General features: G+C 38.7%; 2 protein-coding genes and 2 gene segments (V, D, J or C); 2 read left to right on the top strand and 2 right to left on the bottom strand.

Moving 5' to 3' along the window:
• Window positions 1–25,631, top strand: part of LOC122846233 — a 66,975-nt gene that overhangs the window by 3,358 nt on the left and 37,986 nt on the right.
• LOC122846232 overlaps window positions 1–25,631 on the bottom strand; it is a 66,724-nt gene that overhangs the window by 5,112 nt on the left and 35,981 nt on the right.
• On the top strand, window positions 5,045–14,653 carry slc1a8b (solute carrier family 1 member 8b). Its single transcript, XM_044143038.1, has 11 exons — window positions 5,045–5,465; window positions 7,104–7,183; window positions 7,590–7,805; window positions 9,931–9,973; window positions 10,071–10,284; window positions 11,366–11,465; window positions 12,805–13,038; window positions 13,132–13,326; window positions 13,421–13,555; window positions 13,651–13,792; window positions 13,918–14,653. Exons 1-11 carry the CDS (start codon window positions 5,301–5,303, stop codon window positions 14,062–14,064), a joined length of 1,671 nt encoding a protein of 556 aa, XP_043998973.1. The 5' UTR covers window positions 5,045–5,300; the 3' UTR covers window positions 14,065–14,653.
• On the bottom strand, window positions 16,686–25,524 carry elavl1a (ELAV like RNA binding protein 1a). Of its 7 annotated transcripts, none has more exons than XM_044143048.1 (7): window positions 25,272–25,524; window positions 21,950–22,009; window positions 20,127–20,307; window positions 19,427–19,530; window positions 18,774–18,927; window positions 18,406–18,631; window positions 16,686–17,814 (listed from the first exon to the last, which is right to left on the bottom strand). In XM_044143048.1, the coding sequence occupies exons 2-7, from the start codon at window positions 21,983–21,985 to the stop codon at window positions 17,490–17,492; spliced, it is 1,026 nt and encodes a 341-aa protein (XP_043998983.1). In that variant the 5' UTR covers window positions 21,986–22,009; window positions 25,272–25,524; the 3' UTR covers window positions 16,686–17,489. The 7 variants fall into 7 exon arrangements, with proteins under 7 accessions (XP_043998983.1, XP_043998981.1, XP_043998982.1 ...); XM_044143046.1 differs by having other exon boundaries at window positions 20,127–20,319; window positions 25,272–25,503; XM_044143047.1 differs by having other exon boundaries at window positions 18,765–18,927; window positions 25,272–25,484.

The following is a 25,631-nucleotide window of genomic DNA, read 5'->3' as shown; positions in this document are numbered from 1 at the left end:
AGTTCTTCTGCTGCACAAAGTCCAAAGTGTGTTTGTGCTGCGACACTGAAAGCTGCATCAGGATGACGTCTCCAGTCGCTCTGATGGTTGTGTTGGGTTTTCTCACTCAGGGTCAGACTGACTTTTGAATTTATCTATCAAGTTTTGTTTGAACTCATACTTATTACTGTTTTCCTTTAACATCGCTCATTTCTACTTTCAGCATCATCTGCCAATAATTTTCTGACTCAGTCTGAACCAACAAAGTCAGTCAGTGTTGGAGCGACTGTGACCATCAGCGCCACAGGAAGTTCTAATATTGGTTCTGATCTCAGTTGGTACCTGCAGAAACCTGGACAGCCTCCTAAACTTCTTATATACAGAGTTTCAACTTTGTTCTCAGGAACTCCATCTAGATTCAGAGGCAGCAAATCTGGTACTGATTACACTTTAACCATCAGTGGAGTTCAGGCTGAAGATGCTGGAGATTATTACTGTCTGGGTGACCATGGTGGCGGCGTGTTCACACAGTGATTTATAGTCGTACAAAAACCTCCTTCAGTCTGACTGAAAGCTGCAGGTGCAGAGAAATGATGAGAACTGGTTCAGTGAACACATCACAGAAGTTAGCAAGTAAAACCAAAGAATATCTAAGGTTCAAATCCACTAAATGATTATTTTATAAACACAGATGTTGAAATTAGTTTTATAAATATGGATTCTCTATAAGTTTTCTGAAGCTTTGCCTCACAAACACTAAAGAGTCTTTAGTTTTTACCTAAAGGTTTTTACATGTGCAGGTTTCTAAAACGTTTTATAAACTTTAAAGAAATGAAGATGAGATGATGTTTGATGAAGAACATGAACGTTGAAACACAACAATAAATACAAAGACAGTGATTCTCATAAATCTGCACTTTTATTGAAACAATCCATTTACTCCAAGTTACATGAGAAACACAAGGAAGACGAATGAAAGGTGAAAAGTAATGATTGTGAATAAAACATGACAGCATGATGGTTTCCAGCCATGAAGCTGCAGCTCTACTCTGAGCAGCGGTCAGGCTCCAGGGTTTGAGTGACAGGACTCTGTCCACTCTGATTGGCCTCACAGCTCACTGAGCCCGCCTTCCTCCACTGGTCAGCAGGGAGGCTCAGGGTGCTGCTCCAGCTGTAGCGGCCGTCCCCCCCCAGCACCTCCAGGCTGCTAGACACCCCTGAGGACCTGCTGCTGCCCCCCACCTTCCAGCCCAGCCTCCAGGTGGAGGGGAAGCCCCCGCTGGCCAGACACACCAGAGTGACGCTGCTCTGCTGCTGCTGCTCTTTGGAGGGGGGGAGGACGGTCAGGGTGGGCCGCAACACACCCACTGGAGGAGAGAGGGGGAGAAAAGACGCAGCAGTGAGAACCCAGGCTGCTGGAGACACCTTCACTCTTCATCGTTACTCAGCACGTCTTCATCACAGGAGACTCTGAGTAACGAATCGCTGAGACGATTTTCTGATGGTTCAACTGAGAGACCAAACATTCAAGTGGAAACAGTTCAAACGTCCACATCTGTTTCTTTCACTTCCTTTAAACTACATGGAAAACAAATGAACCGTGAACACAAAGCTGCTCTGAGTTCACTCACTAAATATTAGTTCAGTTTGACAGGAATTCAGCTTGAACGTTTAAAAATGAAGAAATAATCACAAACATGTTGGATTAACAGCTACAAATGAGCCAGAAAAGACAAAAAACTGAGAAAAGAAATAAAATGTTGGTTTTGATGTTTGAAAAATTCAAACTTAAATTATCCAAAGCATTGATAAAATGACTTTAAACTGTACATTTTATTGTTTCTCTAGATCATTTTTACTGGTTGTTTGTTTTAGATTTTCACAGTTGTGAAGCAACACAAACTTCTGTGAAGCTCAGTCATAAATTTATAAACATTTACATTTTAAATCAAATAAAATGAACAAACCTTGCTGGAAATGGAATCAGTAAAGTTAAAAAAAGTTTAATTCTTTTAATTTTGCTACAAAGAAAAACTTTCTGGTACTTACAGTCAACGATGAGTTTGGTTCCTCCACCAAAAGTGTACCACAGTGATACAAACTCATTGAGAGGCCGTACAAAAACCTCCTGCACTGTCAGTAGACATCTAGCTGCTGAAATTATGTTTTTAAAGTCATAAAAATCCCAGTTTAAACTGTATTTAATCTGCAAATCATTCAACATTAATTCATCTTTAAATTGCTTCATAATTTTAAAGAATATTTTTGGTTTATCACTAATGAGAATCAAGAGTTACTTTCCATCCTGTGCAACATTGTTTAACAATTCAGCTTCTATTATGTTTAAATGCTAAAACTATTTTTCAATGTAACTTAATTAATAAAAATATTTTAAAATATCATCTTACATTGATATATAATATATTTACCTGTGAGTTTTATAAAAAGAGTCAAATGATCCTAGGATGTCCAAGACAGATTTAATTTGAATCCAAGAAGTGAAAATCCTTCATGTTGTTTCTGTTTGATTTTCTTCTATTGCAATAAGATGATGAGAGTTTTAAATCCAGTATCTATTAGTGTTGGTTCAGTGTCTCTGTTTGTCTGGTGCTGAGAGCAGAGAAATGATTTCCATAGAGTGGAGGCTTTGCATGGTCAGCTGATCCTCCAGTGAACTGAGAAGGTTTATAGTCCTGTGAGTTCAACACTGCAGGACTCAGATCTGTCAGTCAAGCCAGCAGAAGCAACAAGCACCATGACCATCCTCATCTGGACGCTGAGCTGCTGCTGTTTTACAGGTTCATTCACTCAGCAACATTTCTAACATGATGTGCTGCCTTTTCTCTCCTTTCTTTCTGCTGACAAATGAAGGATTTGTTTTTGTCTGCAGGATGCAGAGCTCAGATCACTGTGACTCAACCTGCAGTGAAGACGATTACACCAGGATCCACTGTCACTATCAACTGTAACAAATCAGGATCCTTTGCAGTGGTGATGATTGTCTGCACTGGTATCAGCAGAAACCAGGACAACCTCCAAAACTCCTGATACGCTCTGTCAGCACACTTCACTCAGGAACTCCAGCTCGGTTTAGTGGCAGTGGAAAAGACACTGACTTCAATTTGACCATCAGTGAAGTTCAGGCTGAAGATGCTGCAGTTTATTACTGTCAGAGTTACCATGAAATAGATGATGCCGGCGTGTTCACACAGTGATTATTAGCCGTACAAAAACCTCCCTCAGTCAGACTGCAGACACTCTGAGCTGTTAGAGCAGAAAGTGAACAGACTCTGATACAGACCACTGAACACAGAGATGAAACCTCACCATCTTTTTCTCAGTTTAATATTTCTTCTATTGATGCTCTTTCCACAGATTAAAACTGTAATAGAGTGGTTTGTTGCTCTCTAGTGGTAAAAATACAGTTAAACCTGTTCTAGGTATAGTTTTTAGTAGGCTAACTTATTAGTTTGGGTTAGCAAAGACACTGATCTGACGTGGCTTTTCTGGTTCCTGCGTTCGTCTCCACATTCCCTCTGCTTGATCTTTCAAACACCAGAATATCACAAAAACTTCAATGATTGACAATAATGCAAAAACCTTTCATGCTACTTTTACTCCAATTTAGATTTTTGACTCAGACAAAAGTGACTTGAATTAAATAATTTCCTTTCAGCTGAAGTCAGTTAAAGGTATACCTTATTTTTCTTTGTTTCAAATAAAATCTTCTTTAACACTAATTATCCTCTTTGTAAGTCATTGGCTGCTGCCTGCAGTTTTGATTTAGCTTCAGCATCAATACAGAGATGATGCTTTTCTGCACTTTGTTGAAAGATTTGCTGTTTTACCTCATTTATCATCCTGTTAACAGTGGCAAAGTAAATATGGGCAGTCGTCCACCCCTGATTTCTATCTTTGTGATTTTATAAGTATTGTTTAGACTGTGTAGATGTGCACGTTGAGGCAAGTAGCTTCACCGAAATCAGACTCTTACAAACATGCACATTTTCTTCCTTATTGTTTCACATTAATTCAGACCAAATATTCCAAAATTCATTTAAGTCATAAGGTAGACCTCCAGCTTGTGATGATTTAATCTAAAACAAATATCTTTACTGTGGGTTTTGCTACACTGTGAGATTATGTTACTAGCTACAATAAAATGTAATTTATTTAAGAGTCTGTGTACAAATATTTACCACAGTTGCTGAAACCCATAAAGAACCCATGTACCATAGTGAAATTTGACAGGTTCCATTTTTTTTGAAGTTGTCAAGCAGAATCAAGAGTAAAATATTTTTCTGCAGGGCAGGTATGCTAGTTTATGCTAGCAGCTGTCGAACTGACCACTTTAAAAGGTAGCTATTAGATGACATCTTTTGAATAAACATAAATTTGGTCCGCGGAAGGGGGTAAATAAATGTATTCCAATAAAGTTCTGATGTATTTAAAGTATATCTTTCTGGTTTGCACCATGTCATGCTCCACCAAAGCACAGATTAGGTTTTATTGGATTGTTCACAGTTGACGTGGGCGGCCATTGTTAGGCAGGACAGGCTGATGTTGGCGTCCTTTCTTGGATCAGCGCGCAGCCAGAGACGTCAGCAGACGTCGGTTGACTGCAGAATTAAGAAGTCATGCAAACAGGTCACAGAAATAGACCGACAACTGGGACAGCGGAGAACAAAGACAAGCTACTCCTGCGGCCTTTGGACGCCACTCTCAGTCCTACTTTATGAAAAAACACGCATTTCTTCATTTTCTAAAGGCCAATTCCACATATTTGTCATCATTAATTATATATCGACGTGTGTTATTAAAATAAAAGTAATTTCTGGAGCTTAAAAACATTAGTAAGTCGCGCTAATTTAAGTGAAACTTTGGGTTTTCTTAAAGACAACCATAGAGTTGGGCGCGTGGGTGCTCTGGTTCCATGAATGGGAAGGCTTGTGGGTGGGTACCAATAATCTGCAATGGGCTATGAATGGGGGCACTAATTGGTGCTGCCGTCTTTCCTTTAACCTCTCCAGTAAGCCTCTGTGGCTGTGAAGGAGCCTCTATTAGAGGGAGATAGGGATAATCCTTTTAGGCAATGCTTTACCGGGAATCAGACTTGTCGACACTTCCTCTCTCAGACTGGATGAGCTCCTCAGTGTTTAGCGGGACCCACATCAGGTCAGGTTCACATTCTGTCCCCTGTCTCACTTTCCTGTTGAGATACGCTCAGGCACCGTGAGGCCCTCGGGGAGCGTTTGGACGTCAGTGGACTCTAAGCGGGGCAGGGGCCCGCGGCTGGGCTGAGGACCGAGTCTGAAACAGGGATGGAGACGTGGAAGAAGCTGTTTAAAGGCGCGGTGTCTGTGAAAGTCAGGGAGTACGTGAAGGACTACTGCAAAAGGAACGGGCTGCTGACTCTGTCCGTGTTTGCCGTCATCACCGGCTGTGGTCTTGGATTTACGCTGAGGACGTTCAACCTCTCCACGCAGGTACGAATGGGGGAGAGAAAAGGGGAAATCAGCACCAATAAGCAAAGAAGTGCCGGATTTTAAATAGAAGTGCTCCGTTAGATTGTGAAACGTGTGAACGAAGAGAACAAACGCATGTAAAACGGCGCTGAGAAATTAGTGAAAGTCAGTTATGCAAGTGAGCGCAACAGGCAACAAGAAGGTCAGGTCAGCATCTCAAAACACACAGAGACACAATTTAAACGGTTAGAATTACCATAAAACATTCAATTATATTAATATGTGCATGTCATTAACTCACAATCAGTAATCCAGAAGAATTTCTAATCTTAAACTCCTCAAAAACATTTTTGGTTTAGTTTCATCACTATTATTGCAAATAATGGGTGAGTTATTTTTCTGCTTAATATCAGTTTTAAAGAGATGGTTTTATTTTCACATTGATGCTGATTTAGTTGTTCTTTAATGTAATTATTTTTGTTATTAAATTATTTACCTGATATACAACTAGAAATTGATTTTACATGCACAAACTGAGCAGATATTCATTGCTTGGTATGGGCAGTATTTTTTATTCTGAACTGGTAAGGTGAGATATTCTTAGGAGCTTAATGCTTTTGGACAGGAACTGACTTATTGACGCACACCCAGAATGGTTGTGCACGGAAATCCTTGAGGCTGAAGGAAGCTTACTTGCTGAACAAATAATTACATAAGAATAAATGCAAAGCCAAATTGTCATCGCCAAATTGGGAGCTTCTTGGTAAACTGCCTAATACTGCAATATTGTGGTAAATGGGGGGTGTTAAATGCTATAAACAAAGAATGCAACCATAATAATAATTTAAAAAAGCATTTATATTCCACTAATGTTCACAAGAAAACTGGCAGAGATGAAGTATATTAAAACAAAAGAGATACATTTGGATTAAAAGGTTAACAAAAAGCTCTGAGGAAAACCAATAAAGAACTTCATCTGTTTTCCACGTTGTTAAACTAAACAAAATTAAATATCACAGGTCGTCATTGAGTGAATATTCGCCTAGATCAATTTGTAGAGGACAGTGGTTCTCAAGTTGGGATCCTACTCTGGCTTATAAATCAACAAATGAGTCTAAAGATCCTCTTCAGAAATTAAACGAAGGTATTAATGGGTTAGTTCTCTAGCTGAAGCGCCTGGCAGCTATCAGTGAATCAATCAAGTTTATTTACATGGCACATTGGAGCAACAAGGTAGCTCAAAGTGTGTTGCATCATATCATAAAAACACAATTACTACTACCACCTTGCGGCAAGAAGGTCGTGGGTTTGATTCCCAGCCCGGGGTCTTTCTGCATGGAGTTTGCATGTTCTCCCTGTGCATGGTGGGTTCTCTCCGGGTTCTCCGGCTTCCTCACACAGTCCAAAAACATGACTGTCAGGTTAATTGGTCTCTCTAAATTCTCCATAGGTGTGAGTGTGTGTGTGAATGGTTGTGTGTCCTGTATGTCTCTGTGTTGCCCTGCGACAGACTGGCGACCTGTCCAGGGTGTTTTAACACAGTTCAGCAGTTCAGTTTTAACTGCTGTTTGATTTCTAATGATCTTAAATCTTCTATAGAAGACAATGCAATTATTATTATGACCTTTATTTACGTAACTCTGTTTGACCCTTTTGCAGGCAAAGATCTATTTCTCTTTCCCTGGAGAATTATTGATGAGGATGTTGAAGATGTTAATTCTGCCACTCATTACTTCCAGGTAAGAACCTTTTAAACCCGTTGGACTAAACCTACCTGATCATTTTGACATCAGAGATGAAGTTGTTGGTCAACATTGTCTGAAAAGCCAGGATTTTAGTGGCATTTTGTTGGCCGAAATCACACCTGCAGTCTTTGGTTGTTAGTAGTAACAGATAGCAATCTTGATTTTAATTTAAAAATATTCACAAAGTTAAATCTGTCAATTATGAACCGAACACAACTGATTTGATTTAACGGTTGAGCTTCAAAAGGAGGCAAAGATGAGAGAAAATCTGCAGCCAAGAAAGCTAAAAGACAAACTTGAAACTTTCAATGACCAACAAACCAGTTCAGATAAATAGAAAGCAGCGAAAGCTAAAAGAACGCGACAAGTTTGATCTCATTGTTTCTAATTTCCCATCCAGTCTGATGTCTGGCCTGTCGGCCATGGACACGAAGGCCAGCGGCCGCCTGGGTGTCCTGACGATAACGTACTACCTGTGGACGACCTTCATCGCCGTGATTGTGGGGATCATCCTGGTGCTGATCATTCACCCGGGGACGGGGCAAGAGAAAGACGGTCACCATGGAAGCACGGGCCCCGTCATGACCTCCGCCGACGCTCTGCTCGACCTCATTAGGTCAGCATTAAAAAAAACAAAAAACAAAAACAAAACTGCTCAGGAATAAAACGACGTTGCTTTGTGAGCAGGATATGAGCAGCAAATTAGTAGCTAGCAAAGTTTTACGACTTTATTGAAGTAGGCAGTGAGGTCACTGATCCTAATGCTTTGCAAAATGACTCATTACTCAAATACTCAAGTGTTTAATCACATTAAATTAACGATATTTTGAACTGAGATTATGCAATGGAGCACAGCGTACCGCTCCAGTATAAAGTGGAAGGAAAATGATATGGTTTTCCAGATGGTTTCTCTTCTCTTTTCAACTGTTTTGTGAATATTTCTGAGGTTTCTTAGAGAACATTAATGAATAAACAGCATCATGAAAACAGAGGAACACACCGTGGATATGCTTAGACCAAAATTAAGCTACAAATCCCATAAGTCAGTCATCCCACCCATGAAAAAATAAAGAGCATTAATCAGAGAAGTAGAGAAGAGGCTGATGGTAACTCCATCAGAATTTGTCGATGGGGTGGCTATTATTTATGAACTTGAAAAATATGATCCTTGTGAATGAAGTTTAAAACAAAACCTTGGTTTAAAAAAAAAAAATCTTATGAATACCTATTTTAAGTTGGCAGTAAGGCATGAAGACAACGATCTAGTCCGAAACACTTAAACACATTGAAACGTGGTGTTGGCAGCATCATGATGTGGGTTAGAATCTTCCCGAGCAGGAACAAGACGGTCAGCGTTCATGGGAAGATAGACAATATACAACCACCGTAAAAAGAAAAACAAAACTGTAGAAGGCTGCAAAACAGGTGAGGAGTTCAAAACATTGAGCCACAGCTGCAATGGAAGAGCATCTGTGCATGTTAGAGTGGCCTAGTCAAAGTCCATGCCTAAATACAATTGATGATCTGTGGCCAGACCTGAAAATTTGCTGCTCACAGAAGATCCCTATCCAATCTGAAATCAAACCATGGATTTTTTTAATTGTTTTTTTACTTCCATTTCACAAATATGCATTTCCGTAAACGCAGTAGGTACAGTGATTTTTTTATGGCTATAATGCAATAAAATGTAAAATTGTTAAAGGGTATGAACAAAAAGACACACAAGACAAACAGCCTGCACACAGGTTAAATTATCAATCTGCCAGTTAAGCTAGCAGTCAAGTTTTTGAGTTGCAACAGGAGTCTGGAGTTCCCAGAAGGAAGCCATGCATGCAGAGGGAGAACTCTATTCAGAAAGACACCAGAACGCGACTCAAACTCACCTCCCATTACAGTTTACAGAACCATAAGGTTAAAGGAAAGCAGAGAATGGGATTTCCCCAAAAAACATCTGTGAGTGCCACCTTCAAAAGACGGTACGACAAAACAACGTGGTGTTTGGTGTAAAAATAGGGCAATAATTTGTGGTCTGCTAAGCCTGAACCTTCACAGAAGCTCTTTGCTCAGTTTCCCTACAGGAGAAAGAAGTCACAGGGTGCTCCGGCTTAGGGCATGGCTCTCCAGGCCCGGCTCGACTAATACCCTCGACTTAAAACTAATTATACTGCAGAGATGTGCGGTTTGTACTTATCAGCCGCGTTACGTGTCTGATGACGTAGCTGCCGGGGCCTCTGACAGCTGCTGTATAAATAAATGCAGTCCCAGTACAGGCTGCTGCTGCCTCAGCCTGTAAACCTCTTACTGCTGTTTGCCGTAATTTAAGTGGATCCTTTGTTCTGCTGTCGTCAGGAAAAAAAACTAGGGGAACAAAATAGTGATATAAAGAGGAACATGGTCTGCTGGAAAGGACAAAATCTTGCTTTTTAACACGAGGAATTGTTTCTTTTCTGTGGTTTCACGGGTTCCATTTTTATTTTCAGTATGTAGAATATGTGGTTCTCCCTTGAATATTTCAGTCTTGTTACAAAACCTGAAGAAAAAACCCCCCAGCCATTTAAGCCATTAATATGCATTTCTAATGTAAGATTCATAATCTTAATCTCACACACACTCAAAAGAAAATGCAACAGACTCATATGTTTCGCCAGCAATTTTAACCTTATTTTGTAAGTGCACTAAAAACAATTTGCAATTACTTTTAGTGTTTTCACCTGTGATTTTATGCTTGCTGTCTTGTCCAGGAATATGATCCCATCCAATCTAATTGAAGCTACATTTCAGCAGGTGAGAACAACAACAACAAAAACAAAACATAAGACACCTTGGAAACTAATGCCAGATGAGGTCCATCAGCTTGAATCTTACATTTGTTTTGTTTCAGTACCGGACGGACCTGGTGCCAAGCGTGCAGAGCGCCAACGAGAAAGAGTCTCAGGCCAACTTCGTCTACGTCATGCCCGATTATCACAACCCTCGACTCGGCCACCCCGTTTTCTTGGAGATCACTCCCGCGCCTGACATCAAGTATAAAATCGTTCCCAGTACGAGCAAAGGCATGAACGTGTTGGGGATTGTCATCTTCTCAGCAACCATGGGTAAGAAAATAGCTTCCAAACTGAAACCAAAATAAAGGGGAAAAAAGTGATGAGAAAAAAACGGTGTAACTTAAATGTAATCTTACTAGAAAAATATTGTTTTGTGGCATTTCTTTGTAGCCGTTTGATATCTTCTCTGTTACTTCCTCACTGTCCCACTATCCGCTAAATAGGAGAACAACAAAAGAGCTTTAGAGAGATTTTATTATTTGTGTAATTGCCTTTTAAATGACTTCCACAGGCTTCGTTTCTGGAGTTTTAGTCAGGAAGCTGCTGTCATTGTCTCTGTTCCTGATTTGATTAGAGACATTGTCCATTTGGAAGATCCATTTGCACACAAGATGTATTTTCTTGATGTTGCTTCAGTGTTTTAGCGTGACGTTCTGTCCTTGAGATGCAACTTATGAAATTTCCTGCTGCAGTAAATCAGCTACTCATGATGCTGCCTCCTCTGTACTTCTCTGCTGAGTGAACTTTTATCCAGTGTCAGTGAAAGACGGGTTTCCCTGAGGATAATGACTATTTCACCAGCTTCAGTCAGCATCTTTACAAGGTCTTTTCTGGCCATCTTGTCTATACGTGGGACACAGAGAGTATCTTCTTCTTCTTCAACAGTTTGACCTCTTTTGAACATTCTCCTTGTGTCTATAATGGGACATAATTGAACAGATAAAAGTGTTTTTTTGGGGGGGCTTTTGTAAATGGTCCAGACTTTTTGGGGATCCACAACGCTCTTCTGGAGCTTTTTATTTTCCCACGATGTCACACTCAGTGGTAGTGTGTTTGAGGTGCCCATTAAGATTCACATGCGTGGCCACATCAAAGTTAAATCGTGTGATTTAACCTTTAAGGAGCTTACAGAGCATGACATCATCACCTGGGATATCCCAAACTGTTTAAAGGAATCTCAGTCTTGATTTGTATAAACTTCTGAATTTGAAGAGAGTAATAAAAAATTCTGTCTTTCAGCGTAAAAAAACCCCAAAACCCAACAACCTCAACATGTTTTTATACACGTATGAAACAGTAGAAACGCATCTGCTGACTGCAACAAATGCATCTTTGTTGTGTCTGATCTCAGGTCTGCTGCTGGGGAAGATGGGCGAACGAGGATTGCCTCTGGTCAACGTGTGCCAGTGCATAAACGAGTGCGTGATGAAGATCATTAATGCGGCCATGTGGTGAGTTTGTACTTTCCCTCACATGCATTCTCTTACAAAAAAGGAGCGATTACTGACAATCTAATGCATCTTAAAACATCCCACTGGTCACATGGCAGAGCCAGATTAGGTTGAGGAATAAATCTTATCAAAGAAATGGCTGAAGGGTGAGCCGAGATGTCTGAGGAGTCCTCATGGCTTCACACGCAATCCTGTTAGAAATCCGACAATGGCGAAGACGGACTTCTAGAAACAAGATTAGTTTCAATTCACCTAAGTGGATGTAGTTGGCATTGTCCCCCCCCACCCACCCAATGCAGAACATCACATCCACCTGTGCACCACATCATGTGTGATTACGAGCATCTAATTCCAAAGCCACGAGCGTTAATCTGCTATTACATCCTCTGCTCTTCTGAGACCTAGCAGCGGCCGCAGGAGCATTAGCGAGGTCAGCCACCTCTGCTGGATGAAAAGGTTCAGTTCAGTCTGTGTCACAGTTAATCCCAGGAGTGTTCCATGAGGTCGAGATCGGCCTGGTCAGTTTGTTTCAAGGCAAACTCAAACCTTTCTTGATGGTACTCTTTGCAGACGAGGGTTAGGGTTAGGGTTAACCTACCCCACAAAAAGGGTGTATGTCTGAAAAAAAAGTGAAGATGTGTCAGCATGATGTAGCCTAATAAGACAAAATTGTCGAAATGTGGAGTCCATTTGACAAATGAGCTGTTTTAATCACTGTCACAAACAAATGTGCATTTGAATCTGCATCAGTGAAATAATGTTAGACAATTCATTGGTTAGTTGTGTGTTGCATTTAATTTTTCATTAATTTTTGCAGTTCTATTTTTAAATGAGGTGCAAATAGGCAAAGTGAAGCCAAGGCAGACTGCAATTTATTAAATGTCCAGCAGGAGGAGACAAAACTTAATTTTAGCCCTAGTTTTACCTGTTACAAATTCAGTTTATGACAATAATGAAGAAATCAAAGCGAAGAAAAGCAGATGACTTTTCAAAATGGCTACTTTGTGACTGATATTAAGATTTTTAGGGACTTAAAAAAAACACAAGGTTGATAAGGAAATATTGAGCCTCTATAAGCAAAAAAATATATATGTATATGATTATTACACCAGGGCACTACAATTAGGTAGTTCTTTGGTCTTCAAACTTGCTCTTCGACACTGTCTGAGAAAACATAAAAACTTAGATGACGAAAAGATGTACCTTCAAAAGGAGAAAACATTATCAACATTTAATTGTTTTGCATTCATCATAAGGTACTGGATGCTTTCCTGTGTTGATGCAAGTCTTTAGGTTGATTAATAGAATGAAAACAAGGTTTCCTCTCTTCTCTTTGCAGGTACTTCCCCTTTGGCATAGTGTTCCTGGTCGCAGGGAAGATCCTGGACATGCACGACCCAGCCCACCTGGGAGAGAAACTGGGCATGTACTTCATCACCGTCCTGGCTGGTCTGTTCGTGCACGGCCTCATCCTGCTGCCTCTCTTCTACTTCTTCTTTACCCGCAAAAACCCCTTCACGTACATCCGAGGCCTGTTGCAGGCCCTCGTCATTGCTCTGGCGACTTCGTCCAGGTGCGACAATCATTGCTGACTTATTCTTAAAATGAAGAAGTTCAGTTTAACAAACTTATCATCTAATTTGTGGCCGGCCGTATTTCTCTGCAGCTCAGCCACGCTACCGATCACAATGAAGTGTCTCCTGGAGAACTGCGGGGTGGACCGGCAGATTGCCCGCTTCGTCCTGCCGGTGGGAGCCACCATCAACATGGACGGGACGGCCTTGTATGAGGCCGTGGCAGCTATATTTATTGCTCAGGTCAATGACTATGACTTGGACTTTGGCCAGCTGGTAACCATTAGGTGAGGACGGACACTGAGGATTCCATCCCGCCCGTTGTTCTGTGTTTAGAACCGATTTACATCTTCCATCTGTTTTTTTTGTTCTCTGTATCAGCATTACAGCAACAGCAGCTAGCATTGGGGCAGCTGGCATACCTCAAGCAGGTTTGGTTACCATGGTGATAGTCCTGACCTCTGTGGGGTTACCGCCTGCTGACATCTCCCTGATCGTGGCTATCGACTGGGTTCTGTAAGTCTGACCTAAGATTTAAGAAGAAAAAAAAAAAAAAAACCCAAACAGGTGGCGTCAGTTTGAGTGAAGGTTTTTCTCGCTTGGCGTTGCAGCGATCGGTTTCGGACGATGATCAACGTTCTGGGTGACGCGTTGGCAGCTGGGATCATGGCGCACTTGTGCAAAAAGGACTTTGACAAAGCAGCAGCTGTTGCAGCCAATTCTTCTGCTGGTTCTTCTGTCAGTAATGAAAGGGTAAGATTTGTTTCTTGATGTAACATTATGACCAGCCTGGACTCCTCTGTAGATCTTAACTTAAAAAAAAACAAAAAAAAACGACAACCTCAATAGCCATTTTCCTGTCGTCTTCTTCCCTCCAGAGAGACACCGTGATCTCGTTTGGCAATCAGAGCGTGGCCATGTCCGACGCGCCCCTGATCGCGCACCGCTGCGACTACGTGTTCGAGGTGGATGGGGACAACGTGCTGGAGAGGCCCGTGCCCTGCTACAATCTCTGCCAAGTCTGAGCCCCCCTGTTTTATTGAGGGAACTGAAAGGGATTCATGAGATTTATTCCTCTCAAGAGGAGATACTTGAAGCACAGGGAGCTTAGTTTGGGGAGGGAATACAGTATATCTTCATAGTCAAGCAAACTGAGTCAAGGCGGAGTGGCTTAACGTATATTTTGCCAGTGCCATGCTGAATTAAGAAAACCTCCTTTACTGAATACACTGGATGAGGGGAGCGTATAATGTGTAACCTGAAGTTTGGGTTACCGAGCGGAAAGGAAGAACGAATAAACCAAATGTGGTATGAGTGAATACTGATCGACCTGCGGTGACAAGCAGATACAAACAGTTCTTATAAAGTTGACTCCAAGTTTGATTGTAAGGTTTCAAGCTGCCTTAATATGAAGCTAATAAATGGGAAGACTTGAATGTTAATAGAAACCATTTAGAAAAACTAAACAACAGGAAGTTTAGATATTGTATGTTTAAAAAATATATATATAAATGGGCACAAAATCAATGCATAAAAGTGGATTTGAATGTTGAATGTACAGAATCATTTCTGTTTTTATACGTGTTCTTTGAGATTTGTGTTTGTTTTGTAATAAAATTCTGCAATACTCCAAGAGAAGATTTTGTTTTTCCACATTTCATTTTTCTAAAGAGGACCTCTGCGTTGTCCTCCAGGTAGTATTACCCTACTGTAGTTTGCTATTGCGAATATATATGCTATTTTCAGGACATTTTACAGATCAGATGCAAAAACACACAATGCTTGCCGTTATTAAACTTTACTATTCTACATTATACACTTCTCCCTTTTGATTTCTCTTATTTTACCAACCAATAAAGATCGGTTTAGATTTTAAAAATGTTCTTGAATGTGCATTCTTAATAAACAGCTTCAATAACGTGGATGAACAGATTAAGTGCTACAAACAGTTTTGATTGTGTTAAGTTTGTTTTGTTTTTTTAAACCTATGACAAAATACTACAGATATTCAACAACCACTAAACAAAATTCACAGTAGGCTTCTGAAGACGTTTAATTTTAGTAATTCTGTAGTTTTCCCACATTTTAATGAAGTTAATCAAGGTTAGCAGACATTAATGAACTCGAACATAGTGTTAAACATGTTCATAACAAAAAGAACAGGTCAATAAAACCTATTAAAAACACTAGAATGTGTATCAAGTATAACGGCGTACACTCAAATAAATAAATGCCACTTCCTGTATTTTACACTATTTTATCATATAAATTAAGGCAGACTGCAGAATGTTTTGACTGCCTCTGAAACAAACCTCAACATTTCATTCATATCAAACAAGACTGCAGAAAGAAAAGAACAAACGCACTAACATGTCAGTAAAAAAAACAGAACCTGTAAAAAAAAAAAAAAAAAAGTCCAAGCAAGCTTTAAGCAAGCTTTAAAATATTGCACAGAGGTAAGGACGGTGACATAAATATGAATATTAGGAAGCAAAATGTCTTATTTTTAAGACTATATATATGAATTTTATAAATCAGATTACTTAAAACAGGGTGGAAACTTACCATTTGAATTCACATAAGTCTTAGATTTAAAATGTGGCTTTAAATATAAAGTTTCTGTTAGACTTGAATTAAAAAAAAAAATTCATGCTGAACTTTAAACGCCAAGAGAGAGTTCCTAAACTATTTGACGTGAGCAGAGACATTTAAAACAATTCAAACCTCACTCGATAAAAGCAAAATCTGCTCAAAGATCTCAAATATGAGATCATTAAAATATTTTCATGAAATAAAACTTGTGTCACTTTAGTCAACTACAATGAATCAGCCTAGAAAATATTCAATATGCATCACTCTAAAAAAAAAAGAAAGAAAAAAAAGCAACCAGATTCTTGGAGATGATTCTTACATCTAATATATTGACTGGACTTTCTAATCCTGCATAACAGAGATTTAATTTTTCTATTATTATTATTGTTATTATTTCTTATGTACCGGAAACTCACTTTCCTCTTGAAATAGGTTGTCTATGAAGTCTGAACATTTCCCCAAAATGATCTGAATTACGGTAGTTTTGGTCCATTTAATTTTGAATATTTTAATGTGATCCTGTTATGTTGTTCAAAATTCCCACTGAAGAATCTCTGCTTTGGAAAAAAAAAAAAAACAGAAAAAGAAAACAACAACAAAAAAACAAAACTCAAAATAAATTTTCAAATAAATAAAAGAAACAAACCAAACAAAATGTTCAGCGAAACAAAAGAAAATTTAATGGTTTAATATTTATAATGAAACAATCAAAAATCAAAGAAACAAACAAAAGCAAACCTAAATTCAAATCGTTAACAAAGGTCTTTAATTTCTCCTACAAATTTAAGACGAGCTCTCCTTTGCAAACGTCTGCAAGTTATACTGAAACAAAAATGTAGCTCTCTACAAAGAAAAATAACTCAAGCAAAAGAAAATAACTGAAAAGAAAGCAAACAAAAAGAAAACAGGAGAACTGAACAGGGGGGTTGTTGTCAGTACCGCTTGGAAAAAAGATAAATCCAAAGTATTAATTTACTAAATCACATTAGAAAAATCTTGATTTGTTAGATCTCTCCCTGGCTTTGGTCCGTTTTTAGTCTTATTTACTGTATTGTTTTGCTTTTTTAAACAAGACTAATGAAATACCACAAATAATAAAATACACTTTTAGGGGTACCAAAGCAAAAAGGATTTTGCTTCTAAGCTCCTCATAGTTAAAATGTTGGTCAGAGGATGAACTAATGTTTTACGTTAACATCAAAAAGGTTGATAACCAGAGCAACTTCAAACAATAACTGGTTAAAAGTGCTTTTGCTCTTTTACGCCAAACAGATCGGTTTTCGATTTATAACAATTTAAGGCATCCGTTTCAATGTGAACAGATCAAATTGGTTCTTTTTTTTTTTTTGCTCTATATTAACCACTGAATTGTCTATACTTTGAACAACTCAGGTTTTCAGCTTAAATCATCTTTGCCCAGTAATGAGCCCTCTGTCGTCCTCATGCTTTCCTAAACGAGAATCATGCAACACAGATAACATAACAGTATTTTAGCTTCAGAGAACAATTCCAAAAGTCAGTGTGTGGGATTACGTCTTTTTACGCACTCAAAATTGACTGAAAGTGAATGACATTAATAATAATACCCTCCAAAAAGAGTAGAATGATACTGGAAAAACAACAAAGACAAGAAAAAAAAAATTAGACACTGTTTTTAGACAAGTACAAAGGTGCAGAAGACCAAAATTCTCAGTTTACTCTGAATATGATTAAACCAAAAATGTGCCAGCCTTTGGCATTTAAATTCACCTTTCTACAAAGAGAGAGAGAGCAAGAGAGAGAGAGAGAGAGAGTAAGAAAAAAAAAGCCTGACACAGCACATTTACTGCACTCCTCTAAACCCATTGTCCAAATCACTCTACTTGTGGCCCTTGCTAGTCTTAAAGGACACTTGCAGTATCTTATCTCCGAGCCGGTACCCGTTCAGGCTGGTGATGGCCATGGCCGCCTCCTCGTAGTTTGTCATGGTAACGAAGCCGAAGCCCTTGCACTTGTTGGTGTTGAAGTCACGGATCACCTTGACATTTGTGACTGCGCCGAAAGGGCCGAACATCTGCCACAGGATGCTCTCGTCTGCGTCCTGGCCCAGGTTGTAGATGAAGATGCACCAGCCGGAGGAGTTGTTCCCGGGAACGTTCACGCCTCCCATGCCCCCCATATGGTCAACGCCCATCGGAGAAAACCTGGCAACAGCAAGGATTTGCATTTACTTAGAAACACTCCTAGAGCGGGTTACGCTTTGTAACGTTACAACAATTAAGTTAACTGGATTTTGTTTATTGGACCAAAGGAAAGCAAGACATAATAGCACATGGGAAGAAATATTAAACTTTTCTAATAAGACCAAAACTGAGATTTTTGCCACCCTATAAAAACAATATGTGTTTTAAAAAAAATTGCACATTACATCAACTGAATGATTCTCGCCCACCCGTAACACATGGTGGTGGCATCATTATGATGTGGGGTCAGAGTGGCAGGGAAAATAAAGCTAAAAAAACTGTAAAACAACGTTAAAACTGGATAATAACTCCAAACATTCAGCCTTAAGAGGCTCCATCAGACACTAAAATTTAATCTGTAGCTGCAGTCGAATGCATGACGTAAAAGTGCACGCCACACTTTTCAGATCTTAAACAGCAAACAAAATGTGTTTTCATTTGATCACATCAAGTCACAATGAAACACTCAAATGTTAAGTTGTAATGTAATAACATATGACTGTTTTGTTTAGTTTATCAGTATTTTATTCAAATATTCCCAACATTTCTCACCTAAACCGCTGTGCCTGGTGGTGGAGGGGCCCCCCGAAGCGCCGCGACTGATTGTGGTAGAGCTGCGAGATGAGCTGCGTGTTCTTCACCTGGTTCGGGTTGGCCGCAAACTTCACCGTGATTGGCTCGGCGGCGCCGGGCGGCTTCTGGCCGTTCAGGCTCTTGACGGCTTCTTCGGCCTCGGCTCGCTTATCAAACCGGATAAAAGCCACGCCGCGGGACGCGCCTGGGAGCAGCAGAGCAAACCGTTACAGCATCAGAAGCACACTTCAGCATGAGAAGGCCCGCGCTCTGGTGGCTTAGGCTTGCAGAAAAGAATAAATGTTTTACAATTTTTGAGAAGCAAGGAAGTCATTCACCTGTCGTACCTGAAGCCTGATCAACAAGTACTCTGGAATTTATGATACGCCCGAAGCGGGAAAACATTTCTTCCACATCCTTCTGAGTCATGGCCTTGGGCAGACCGCTGATATACAAGTTTGCATCCTTTATTGTGTCAGAGCTGGGCCGTGCATATGAAACCTGGCAGAAGGAATAAATACTAAATCAGCCTAAATTTTGGGAGGATATCAACGAAATTTTAAAAGAAATTAACCAAAAGAGGCAACAATTTGACCAGAACACATTGGCGATTATCTAAAGTGTTTTAAAATATTAACTTCACTAGAGATACGCTAAAAAAAAAAAAAAAACATCTTATATCCGAAAAAATAAATTAAAGTAACTTGATAAAAATAAGTATTTTCTGCCTCTGATTTCCCATATTGTCGCTCAAACCAAAAATTACATAACTACAAAATAAAAAAAATAAATATATTCAAAGGTTAAAAAAAATATATACATAAAAGGCCAGTCAAAATCAGACATGTCAGAAAGGGAAGCGAGTGAGTTGTGACGTCACAATCCCTTCGTCAGGCTGACATGTACTAGCTAGTTAGCGGACAGCACAGGAACCACAGGAGAGTGAAAAGAAAATAACATCCTTGCTTTGAGAATTGTAGAACACCTTATTGCACGTTACCTTGATAGTTTTGGACTGTAGCCTTAGTCCATTCAGAGTACTGATAGCTCTTTCTGCATCACTAGGGTTAAGATAGTTAACAAATCCGTACCCTAAACTGTGGCCTAGAGAAAAAAAAAGGAAAACAATAAAATAAAACAAAAAAAACGTTGTATAGTTCAAAATAATCTGCAAACAAATATTAAAAACCAAAACAAATCTTAAACATTGCATGGTGTGCAAAGTAAACAGACCGTCAAAAGAGAATTGGATTCCTTCCAATAGCAAACTCTTACGGTGGGTCAAAAACTACGAGCAAATTAAGCAGGAAGTAAATCTGAAACAGTTTAAAAGAACAGAACAGGCAAGGAAAGAGAACCCAGGAAAGAGGTCAGGAACTAAACCTCATAAAGGTAAGGTCATCTACAAAGAAAAGGTCCTAAACACTCAAGATAGAAATCTGGCGTTGCTACTGGGAGCTTTTGGTCAAATAAATAAAGTCTAAACCATTGACTAGCTATAAAAAGTGAGTATAACCCATGTAACGTCATTCATTGGTTTGTGAGGGTTACGATTAGGCCTCTGGGAGTCGCATGACATCTTGTGGGCTTCCTTTGACAATTAAAATGGGTGTTTTTTTTGTTGTTAAATCTACATACTCTATGGTTTATGCCTCGTCTTGTTTGTTACGTGTGTGTTTCTTCTTCGCAGTTCTGCCTACCTGCCATTTTGTCTCGCACCAGCTTGGCCGACTCGACCTCTCCAATGCTGTTGAAGAGGCTTCGCAGCTCATCTTGAGTCATACTCTGAGGCAGGTAGTTCACTATCAGGTTAGTCTTTGCATCCTTCGCCTCATCCCCTCCCATGTGATCTTCATAACCGTTCGACATCTCATACACGTCCTGCAAGTCAGCCAGTTGGCACCAAAAACAAACCATGATAAGCACACAGGGGGGTAAACAGAACGGGGAAATCGAGAAATACTTTATACGTGTATTGTTTTTCAGTATTGTGACAATGTGCAGGTTTTAAGACAAAAGAACAGGTCGGTCCCACACAACACAACAAGAAATCGATACAAGTTGGTGAGAAAAATGTATTCATTTCAAATAGAAATTTCCTTAAGAGAATATTTTAAAATTATAACCTCAATCTGAAAGAGACAAATAACAAAGAGTGATTTTGATCATTTATGCCATCAGGTGACAATCCAAACTTTTTATCAGTTTTTAATGAAACACTTGTGATAATAACAATAATAACAAACTATGCTTGTGTAAATGTCAGTAAAACCTTTTTTTCTTAAAGATAAAGATGCATGCATGGCACCTTTATGATTTTTAATCTGCCTTGTTGCTCATGATTACTGTATGTTTGTATTAGAGAACCACATTTATAAAATCTTTAATCATCATCCCAGTCACTTTGTACACAACATTAAAAATCAGAAAAGGCCAGACAGATGGTAGTATAAGTTACTGCTCTGCAAGCAATTAAATCATTGATCAATAATTTGTTTAAATTTTTATTTTATTCAACATAAAAATTTCAGTACAGTTAAAAAACATAAATAAATCAGCTTCCTAATTTAACCAAACTTTATTACATTATCCAGTCTTTATATTGACATCCCCATAAGAGGTAGTAAATAAACAGTTGGTGGCATTGTTTTTGATAATACAAAAAGAGCAAAGATGCACTGAAATCGATTTTAATAAAAATATTTTTAAGCTGCATTACTCAAGAACTGACCTAGATTTAAACTAAGTGGGTCTATCTGAAAACAAAAATTAAATCAATAAAATAAGATTTTATTTTATAATCAAATACATTTTCTACCATACAAGGTAGAAAATGTTCAGTTTTCTGTCAAGTCACAGGAAGGAAGCAGTCCAACAGGAAATACTTTGTGCAACCAGAATGTTGTAGGAATAATGCGTAGAGCTGCACAATCTGTTCTTCTATTCACAATGACATCACAACACTGTTCCCATCACAGAGTCAGTCCACTTATTAGTTCATTTATTTTTCTTTTCTGCTAAATTGGTCAAATCTAGTTTGGAAAGTTCTCCAGGATCTATCAAAAGACCACAGCAGGACTGAAAGGGAATGGCAACAGTTTAAAAAGCTCCTACTGCCATTTCCTAAAACGATGTTTTGAAATTGGATTGCAAGTCAGCTGCTGCCAGCTGAATTCAAATCAAGACTGAAATGGAAACTAATCCATGAGTCAACCTGACTGAGGTCCATTCAAATCAGTGAGGGACTGTGATCGTGCATTCCAGTGAGCGAGACGCACAGGATGAAAGAAAGTCCTGTATCGAACCAGTGAAGAAGGGGGGAGCTGAGCATAAGTGTGTGTGCTTCACATTTACCATAAAGTAGACCCACTTTTACGGAATAAGTAAAACGCAAAATCGCAAAAAGTCTCTGCTGGGTTAGAAATCAGTGACTGCAATTTGCTTTTTTTAAATTTTTTTTATTTCGCAAACAGGTTAAGGACTACAACACTGCTTGCAATGGGAGCAGGGGATTAATACTCACTTTAAAGTACTTATTGTGTCCTCGACGAACTGCCATGAAGACACTTCACTGCTCCTGAGGCTGAGCGAAAATAAGACAAAAGTCAGAGAGCGTGACTGCCACGAAACATGTTGGGCTACACTAGAAAGGACAGCACACAACACGGAAAATATTCTGCTAACTCAAAACCTGCTCATCTGCTGTTGATTGAAAATAAAATGGTGGTTCTGAACTGATATCCGGAGAAGTTATTCTACAAAGACTAGTAAATGTAATAGTTCATTTCAAATCAGACTCAACGGGAAATAACTTAATCGTGGAGCAATTCCTATCAATATTTGAACATGATGTGGATCGTGAAGATGTGGCTTGTTTGGTAAAAGGATGGTAATGAAATAAGATGAAGAGTGAAAGGAAGCAAAATAAAAATGTAACTGAAAAGATCACAAACTCTGTAGGATGATTGTTAAGCCAATGACTGGAAGAGTCCCATTCATAGAACCCTTTTATGATGAGCCAAAGTAATGATACAACCAAGCAAGGCTCATTCCCCCAGATAACTTGTTGAGCCCGGTGGTTGGGCGGTCAGGCGGTCATTCATCCAGCAGGCCGTCGTGTTTTTGAGTTAAAAAATGTTTAAAGTTGGCAGGAAATTTGAAAATATCACTTGATAATCATGTGTTATTGAAAGATTGGAAGATTAATGCCTGAACACCAACTATAAGGTTTTAAACAATGCAAACATAAAAAATAAAAAAAAACTTAAATAAATAAGCAATGCTAAGCCTGGTGGCCCGCCAGGATTATATTACATTAAGGGAAACCCTGACCAATCTTTTGCTAAAAAAAAAAAAAAAATACTTTATTGAAGTAGATCGCCCTCCTTCCTTTTTACTATCAAAACATCATTGTGTAGTTGGGTTTTTCTAATTAAAGAAGGCCAACTATGACACTCCAAAACCACTATAAAACAATATTTAAATTGAAGCCGTAGAAAACACAGAAATAGCAAAGAAAAGAGAGTCCAAACAATCCGTTGAAGGCTTTCTCGATATTCAGAATTAAACACGCCTTCAAAAACTTCAACTGGACAATGTTTTAGATGAACATGTGAAAGGTGTGACACGATGAGAGTTTGCAGCACTCTGAGCATTACAACAGTTGTTGGTCATTTACTTTATCATGATTTTGTAATATTGTGGGATCTTAATCAGAGGTCTTGATTCATAATAACAAATGAGGTCAAAAACGATTTGACCAGCAACCAATAGAAATAAGGCGTTCCATAAAATCTTTACTATAATACCCAAATAAAATAGAAGTAAAGCATTTTTATGGTTAATGTCCATTAATTATCAAACTACTTAACCACCAGGATAAGTAAACTACAACAAAATGGTTAAATAAACAGCCATTAAAAGGTGGGTGTGTGTGCAGGTATTCGTAGGTTTGGTTAAATGATAGTTGCTGGGTAGAAATTCAAACAGAGACAATAATCATCCATTAGTAAATCAAGTAGGATGCAATCTATAAACAAATTATGATCCGGGAATTAGCCTTACACAATATTAGAAAAGATTCCATATGGGATAATATATAACAGTATGACTGCCAATAAATTAGTGAAAAAGAAAATATCAATGCTAATACAGAAGACTCATACAAGTAATGAGTCTTCCCAACTACTAGAAAAGGGATGCAATTATTTCCATCACAATAAGACTTTCTAGAAAAAGTAGTTTTTTGGTGCACTCTGTTCTATTATTAAAACAACTTAGTTGTTTTTTCTTACTTGACCACCTTTAAAGTTCTGACACCTGACGCAATAAACAAGTGTCTCCAAAAATATTGCAGGAATATGTAGCTTAAACAACAAGGTACTTAATTACCTAACATGTATGGGAACCCCGGCAGTTTGTTGGGTTCCCATACCTTCACTAAACTATATTTAAGTACAATTTTAAGAAATAAATTTAAAAAAACACAAACAAACAAAATCAACCAGATATTCTGAACCCCCACCACCAAATACCTGCTAAACACCAAAAATAAACACATTTGATACACAAACCAACCTCCGCCACACAAGGTCCGTATGAACTTTAAAAAGATGCTAATCTCGTTTTGATATGGGCCTTTAACATTTACAATTGAAAATTATGCATAAAAAAGCTATTTTCTTTCATTTCATTGCTCAAGATGTAGAGTAACAAAACCCACTGTTTACTTATTTATCTTTAAAAAGTATAATACTATATTTGTTTAATATTTCATTGGACTATCTAGTAAATGTTTTAATATCAAGACTGATTGTGATTTAGTCACAATTTATCACATAATCCCAGAATTTCTGTTTTTCAAATGCTGCAACTATTTTTAACCTACACACATAATCTTGATAGCATTTATGCAACATTTTATAGATATTTGTCTATATCTACCATACCTTATGGTAGATAACTCTAATATCTACCATAAGATTAGGCTGTAGGTGATGTAATCGTTTTACAATTGGAAACTATGGAAGATTAAAAACTAAAATTCTGGAGGAAAAAAAAAGCAATTTAATGGAGGACTGGGCTTTGATAACATCACTGTCGCAGTAAATCCCATTATTCCAAAACAAACAAACGCCACATTTCCAAAACCAATTCTGGTCAGACTATAATGCAAAATTGAATCGGTTGTCTTAAAAACTATGCCGTTGCCATGGTGTAAAACAACATCCTTTAAGACCAACAGTTTCCAAACTGCCCTCTAGCAAGACGGTTTTTTTTATATTCTATGCAACTTTACAGAGGCTCCAACAAACTAATGAGGATATCTACTTGAGTTTGCCGTTTTATATTCCTAGCCAATGCCATTTTCTTCGACTCAGTAGTGCGCAGAGGCCTGAGTAGCATTACAATGAATTACTGACTAGCATGCTAGTAAGCTGCATGCGTTCGTTCCCGCTCAGAAAGATAAAAGGCTTTAAGGTGAGATTACACTAAAACTAAAGTAAATAGAATTTGTAATTTCAATTGGAATAATAACCACAGACATCGCAAATATTGAAAGGAAACGTGTCTATCTTATAGAGATTTGCTAGGTTAACGCGAAGCACCGCGTCCCCATTTTAGAGAGCGTGTTGTCAACGTTCATCTGTCGCGGCATCGAAACCCCAGCGGCCTGCTAACAGGCCTCGGATGCTAACACCGCTAGCCGTCGGCTACCTGGGCCCAAAAACCAGCATGGCGCTCACTCGCGTTTTATAACCTTTGCGAAACCCCAAACCTAGAAATAGACCAGTTACGTGTTTCGATTAAAAAAAAATAACAAAGTGAACATTGCAAATTCTTACCAGCTGTATGGGGTACTTGCAGTTTGTACTCCCCGCTCCTATTTCTATTCCTTCTCGAGAACGTTCCCTTCAAGTCGGCCTCACGTCGAAAAGAAGCAGAGGAAGGAGGACGTGACGACGCGACGCCTCTGCAGGACACACTCGGCATGGTCCTAATGTCCAGTCTCCAGAATGTCCAGTCAACCTTAAACTAATTTAAAATCCACAACAGAAAACTACCATTTATTATGTGTTTCTATATGTTCATTGCAAGTTAGAAAAAAAAAAAAACATTGCGAATATATTTACATCTACTGGAGACAGTGATAATGATTTGAAATATAAAACAATTAACAAGCCCCGTTTTCTTTTATAAGACGT

This window comes from Gambusia affinis, linkage group LG16, assembly GCF_019740435.1.
Source record: "Gambusia affinis linkage group LG16, SWU_Gaff_1.0, whole genome shotgun sequence".
NCBI classification, from domain to species: domain Eukaryota; kingdom Metazoa; phylum Chordata; class Actinopteri; order Cyprinodontiformes; family Poeciliidae; genus Gambusia; species Gambusia affinis.
Note: the sequence above shows the minus strand (reverse complement) of the source record. Positions and strands in the feature narration are given on the sequence as shown.

What these genes read in the sequence shown, in the direction of transcription:
- slc1a8b (XM_044143038.1), top strand. Translation starts at nt 5,301, where the DNA reads ATGGAGACGTGGAAGAAGCTGTTTAAAGGCGCGGTGTCTGTGAAAGTC. An exon ending in CGTTCAACCTCTCCACGCAG is followed by an intron (nt 5,466 to 7,103) that starts GTACGAATGGGG and finishes ACCCTTTTGCAG; the next exon opens with GCAAAGATCTATTTCTCTTT. An exon ending in GCTCTGGCGACTTCGTCCAG is followed by an intron (nt 13,039 to 13,131) that starts GTGCGACAATCA and finishes ATTTCTCTGCAG; the next exon opens with CTCAGCCACGCTACCGATCA.
- elavl1a (XM_044143045.1), bottom strand. Translation starts at nt 21,985, where the DNA reads ATGGCAGTTCGTCGAGGACACAATAAGTACTTTAAA. An exon ending in GACACAATAAGTACTTTAAA is followed by an intron (nt 20,320 to 21,949) that starts GTGAGTATTAAT and finishes TGGTGCCAACTG; the next exon opens with GCTGACTTGCAGGACGTGTA. An exon ending in GGTGCGAGACAAAATGGCAG is followed by an intron (nt 19,531 to 20,126) that starts GTAGGCAGAACT and finishes TTTTTTCTCTAG; the next exon opens with GCCACAGTTTAGGGTACGGA.